Source organism: Cebus imitator, unplaced genomic scaffold, assembly GCF_001604975.1.
Source record: "Cebus imitator isolate Cc_AM_T3 unplaced genomic scaffold, Cebus_imitator-1.0 Scaffold285, whole genome shotgun sequence".
Classification (NCBI taxonomy): Eukaryota; Metazoa; Chordata; class Mammalia; order Primates; family Cebidae; genus Cebus; species Cebus imitator.
In genome coordinates this window covers 624,602-630,464 of record NW_016107600.1, presented here as the reverse complement: position 1 = coordinate 630,464, position 5,863 = coordinate 624,602, and the positions used below count along the sequence as shown (strand labels likewise).

The window sequence follows — 5,863 nt, the reverse complement described above, 5'->3', positions numbered from 1 at the left end:
TGGATCACGAGGTCAAGAGATCGAGACCATCCTGGTCAACATGGTGAAACCCCGTCTCTACTAAAAATACAAAAAAAAATGAGCTGGGCATGGTGGCACGTGCCTGTAGTCCTGGCTACTCAGGAGGCTGAGGCAGGAGAATTGCCTGAACCCAGGAGGCGGAGGTTGCGGTGAGCCAAGATCGCGCCATTGCACTCCAGCCTGGGTAACAAGAGCGAAACTCCGTCTCAAAAGAAGGAAAAAAAAAGAAAATGTAAATGGTGTGCAAACAGTCAAGACCCATGTATGTCAGAGATATGGAGAGAGGACTATCTTCCAGGCCATGGGAAATGAGAAAAGTCTAAAAGGGGGAAATAAGGTTATTAGAGCTTATGCCAGAAAGACAACTGGGGCCAATATGAAGAATGGAGCAAGGCAGGGAACTGTTAGGAGGCAATGGCCAGTAATGTGGGTGCAGCAATGGGGCCTCAACAAAGGTAGCAGCAGGGACTTGAGACAAGAGGACAGATCTTAAGAGGGAATGGGGGTAAGAGGAAGAAGAAAGCAAGAGAAAAAACCAGGTATGCAGCTACTGGTGGAGAGGTAAGAACAGTATGAGAGGAAAAGGTCAAGGACAGGGGCTGGGCGCGGTTGCTCGCGCCTGTAATCCCAGCACTTTGGGAGGTTGAGGTGGGCGTTATCACCAGGTCAAGAGTTCGAGACCAGCCTGGCCAACACAGTGAAACTCCATCTCTACTAAAAATACAAAAATTAGCCGGGCGTGGTGGCTCATGTGAGCCTTTACTCCCAGCTACTCGGGAGGCTGAGGCAGGAGAATCACTTGAACCTGGAAGGTAGAGGTTGCAGTGAGCCAGGACTGTGCCACTGAACTCCAGCCTGGGTGAAAAAGCAAAAAAAACCTCCGTCTCCAAATAAATAAATACAAAGACCCAAGGAGAACACAAGGCCCACATCTGAGCCTCCACTTTTCTAACTTGTAATTTTCCCTATACCACATAGAAATCTAAGAAACAATACCTGTACAAGCACTAAGCTCACTGCTGGAACAGAGTAAATGCTTACTAAATGTTAACTATTATTTTTAGGCTTCTTGCTTGAGGAAATAGCTTTTAAGAATGCAGTTTTTTAAAAACATATTTTATTATTTTTTAGATGAGGTCTCGCTATGTTGCCCTGGCTGAAGCGCGGTGGTATGACCTAGACTCACTGCAGCCTGGTCCTCCTAGGCACAAGCGTTCCTCCCGCCTCAGCCTCCTAAGATGCTGGGCCTACAGATAAACGCTACCACCATGCTCAGTTAACTTTTGTATTTCTTGTAGAGATGGGGTCTCACTATGTTTCCAAGGCTGGTCTCGAACTCCTGGTCTCAAGTGATCCTCCTGCCTTGGTCTCCCAAAGTGCTGGGATTACAAATGTGAGTCACCATGCCTATACTAAGTTTTTTATTTACTTTTTTAAAAGCAAACATTGAATTATTATTTTTTGAGGGAATAAAGACCACAATAGAACTCCCATATGGCTCTGATGAATTTTGTCATCTCACTGTGTTTTATTAGTTGTCTAGATAGATTTTCTTTTCTTGAGGAATCACAGATGATGGATATAAAGCCGTTGGCATAAAGTTTAGGACTAACACAAAGATGTTAAAGATAGAAAAAAATCAGCCAGCTGCAGTGGCTCACGCCTGTAATCCCTGCACTTTGGGAGGCCAAGGCAAGCAGATCACGAGGACAAGAGATCAAGACCATCCTGGGCAACATGGGGAAACCCCATCTCTACTAAAAATACAAAAATTAGCTGGGTGTGGTGGTGGGCACCTGTAATCCCAGCTACTCAGGAGGCAGAGGCTGGAGAATCGCTTAAACCTGGGAGGCAGAGGCTGCAATGAGCCAAGATCTACCACTGCAATCCAGCCTGGCGATGGAGCCAGACTCTGTCTCAGAAAAAAATTAAAAATTCTAGGTCAGATACCATAATCTTTTACACGACATCAGTAAAGTTAGAACAGAAATGGTGGCCATTTATTAGTATTTTCTAACAGTTTAGGTTTATAGCAGTTAACATTTTATGTTATAGTATTAAGGGATAATTTTAGAATAGGTGCACCAAAACCCACCTTTATAATTAATGAACATCACTTATTGTGGTATAATGGTACTGAAATCAGCGACTTTTTTGTTTGTTTGTTTTGTGAGACAGAGTTTCACTCTGTTGCCCAAGCTGGAGTGCAGTGGCGCGATCTCAGCTCACTGCAACCTCTGACTCTGGGCTCAAGCAACTCTCCTGACTTAGCCTCCCCAGTAGCTGGGAACGACAGGTGTGCGCCACTACGGCCACCTAATTTTTGTATTTTTAGTAGAGATGGGGTTTCACCATGTTGGCCAGGCTAGTCTCAAATTCTTGACTTCATGATCTGCCCACCTCAGCCTCCCTAAGTGCTGAGATTATAGGCGTGAGCTGCTGCACCTGGCCTTAATGTGTGTTTTTTAACCACATAGTAACAATTATGGGCTACAGGACTATGTTTACTCCCAGTTTCATTTCTGTCACTTGAAAAATGGAGCTAAAATCAGTTTTAAGTATAATTTATTGAGATCATAACATAACAGTATCTGGCAAATTCTTTTTTTTTCCATTTCTACTGTTTATTCAGTAAATTTTTACTGAAAAATCTGTGAAGGCATATGAGATGAAAAGAATTTGACTACTTTACTTCTACTGATGTCATCCTTAGGCAAAGCTCTTTCTACTATGCTTTGCTGCTTCCTGTACAATGTGCAAGTTATATCTGTGCCTGACTCAGTGGTTTGTAACACAATCCGAAATTTTCCATAGTTTTCTGAGTTTCTGCTCCATGAAGTAAGCAAAATAAAACTATTACCTCTATCGTCACGCCTATAATCATCCCGAGAGTAATCATCTCTGGAGCTCCATGACCGATCATCCCGTCTGTCGTATCGGTCTTCATAGCGGTCCCCGCCTCCTCTGTAGTCATCATCCCTGCGGTATCCACTGCCAAATGCTCTTCTGCCACTGCCTATCCGGGAGTCATAGCCTGAAAATACATTCCAAATTATAATCATCACAGCAGAGACAAAAAAAAAAAAAAAAAAAAAAAAAAAAAAAAAAAAAAAAAAAAAAAAAATTTAATAATAAAAAAACAGCAGAGACAAAAAAAAAAAAAAGGGCAAAAAGTTACTGAAAGAGAGCAATTACCTCTATCATAGTCTCTGCTGCCTCGGTCATCATAGCGATCCCGGCCGCCATATCGATCCATATCCCGGCGAGGGCCATCCCGGTACCCATCCCGATACCCATCGCGATACCGGTCTGAATCATAACGATCTCGATACTCTAGAGAAAAGAGAGAAGTAACACCATCCCCTTTCTCTGACACCATGAATAAAAACATGGTAAGCTATCAGATCAGTTTGGAAGAATTTGTATTTCAATTTTCTATCTGTTTCCCTGGTGAAATAAATGTTGCTCAGCTAATAATTTGGGAAGGGTGCGTTGGAAATAAAATCTCTAAATATTCCATAATGAATTTCCAGAAGGAGAAAAGATGTAAATGCACATACAAAAAAAGAAAGTAAGCACAAGACACTAAAAGAACACAGCTGGAATCTTCCATGTGTGATACCAAAGACCACTTATTTTTTAATTAAAAAAATTGTTTTTGCCAAGACAGTCTCTCTATGTTGCCCAGGCTGGTCTTAGACTCCTGGGCTTATGCAATCCTCCAGTCTTGGACTCCCAAAGTGCTGGGATTACAGGCATGAGCCATAGCACCCAGCCTCAAAGACCACTTTAAAAGGCAAACAAAATGTAAAACAATGTATGCAACATATGACTAATAGGACATCATTTTCTACCATGAAAATGTCAAAGATTAAAATAAATAACATCTAGTGTTGGCAAAGTTTAGGAGCCTAAATCAATTTCTGCACTGCTGATCATAATTTAAAACAGTATAAATACACTTTGGGAAGCTGAGGATGGTGGATCATCTGAGCTCAGGAGTTCGAGACCAGCCTGGGCAACTTGGTGAAACCATGATTCTATCAAAAATACAAAAAATTAGCCAGGTATGGTGGTGCACGTCTGTGGTCCCAGCTGCTTGGGAGGCTGAGGTGGGAGGATTACTTGAGCCAGGGAGGCACAGGTTGCAGTGAGCCAAGATTGTGCCAGGGCATTCTAGCCTGGGTGATAGAGTGAGACTTCCTCTCTAAATAAATAAATAAGTACGAATACTGAAAGTTGTATTAGAACTATGCACTAAAAATTCTGATGTCATGTACACCCTTCTTGGCCAACAATTTCTAGGAATTTATCCTGAGGAAATAACTGGATGTGTGATAGAGATACACGTACAAAGATATTCACTGCAATGTTATTTATATTATAAAGTATATTTTACATACACATGTGCATTTCAGTATCAGAGAACCCTAAATACTAGAAATCTGTACAAAGAAATGTAGTAGCTCAGACAGCAAACTGTGGGTAGCGTTAAGTTGTTCATGAAAGGGGTAGCTGCTATTTAGCTCCAGCTGACTGTTGCTAGGATCTTCTAGTTCTCTGAGAGAAGCTGGCAACACAGATTTTTATGTTTTTTTTTTTTTAAATCTGAATTTCTAAATACAAATCAACTTTAAAAAAAAAAAAACAAAAAACCCCACAAATGTTTTCAGGGCTGATAATTTACGTGTGGGGGCCAAACAGGGATCTTTTTCTTGTGGCTGCTGTCTTTTAAATAATGATTTCATTTTGGAAACCACATAATTTTTACTGACCAGATATAACATATCCCAGTATTATAAACTTTATATATCGAAGAACAAGCTGATGTTAGTAAAATCATTATAGAAATGATCTAAAACAGGACACACACAAGAAAATCAGCCCTGTGTTTATTTTGAAATGAGTTTTTAATTTCTGCATATGCAAATTTAAAATTTACACTTTATTTGGATAATATTGAAATTATGATAAGCTTGCATTTCCTGAGAAAGCACAGATCCATACTGAAGAAAAATGGCATATGCTATTACTGACATTTCATAGGAATACTTGGTATAATGCCCCCCCAACACCCCTTGGGGTTCTGTTTTTTGCCTTAATGCTTGGGATAGGAGTCTCTGGATCTTTAACTCAGGTTAACTACTTTGGGGCAGCTTTGGATAACAACGGCACACTCACTCGTTATCCATCCTGCTTGCTCTAAATTCAAGGTTTCAGGTGAGAAAAGTCATGCCCCTGGACTCAAAACAGGACCCTTGGTCTGATTGTCTGCTTTTTCTTTCAAGAGCCATTTCTTCCTGTTAACAATAGAATCTCTTGCATAAATGCTGAAGTTAATCACCTCAGGCAGTTCTTCCCAAGGCTTTGTTGTGTCAAAAAGACATGTAAAAAGTCAGATATAAACTTGCTGATTTATTTTTCAAACCTATGCCCCATTCTTCTTCCTTCTACATCTTATAAGGTAAAGAACTCTCCTCTAATAGGAATTACATCCTTTACTGCTTCCCCAATTATATTTGGTACAAAGCTGAAAAGGCACTTCACAAAATTAAAATGCTTGTGGCAGGAGTGCTGGCTTACATTTGTAATACCAGCATTTTGGGAGGCTAAGGTGGGCGGATCACCTGAGGTCAGTAGTTAGAGATTAGCCTGACCCAACATGGTGAAAATCCATCTCTACTAAAAATACAAAATTAGCCAGGCACAGTGGCTCATGCCTGTAATCCCAGCTACTTGGGAGGCTGAGGAAGGAGAATCGCTTGAACCCAGGAGGCAGGGGCTGCGATGAGCCGAGATAGTGCCATTGCACTCCAGCCTAGGCAATAAGAAGGAAACTCTG

General features: G+C 41.2%; 1 protein-coding gene across 5 annotated transcripts in view; it reads right to left on the bottom strand.

Moving 5' to 3' along the window:
- EIF4B (eukaryotic translation initiation factor 4B) overlaps positions 1–5,863 on the bottom strand; it is a 38,203-nt gene that overhangs the window by 14,135 nt on the left and 18,205 nt on the right. For all 5 annotated transcript variants that reach the window (XM_017501763.2, XM_017501764.2, XM_017501765.2 and 2 more), the window contains exons 7-8: positions 3,217–3,354; positions 2,882–3,055 (exon numbers count right to left, since the gene is read on the bottom strand). In XM_017501763.2, coding sequence (XP_017357252.1) covers positions 2,882–3,055; positions 3,217–3,354 — 312 coding nt within the window. The remainder of the gene's footprint in view (positions 1–2,881; positions 3,056–3,216; positions 3,355–5,863) is intronic.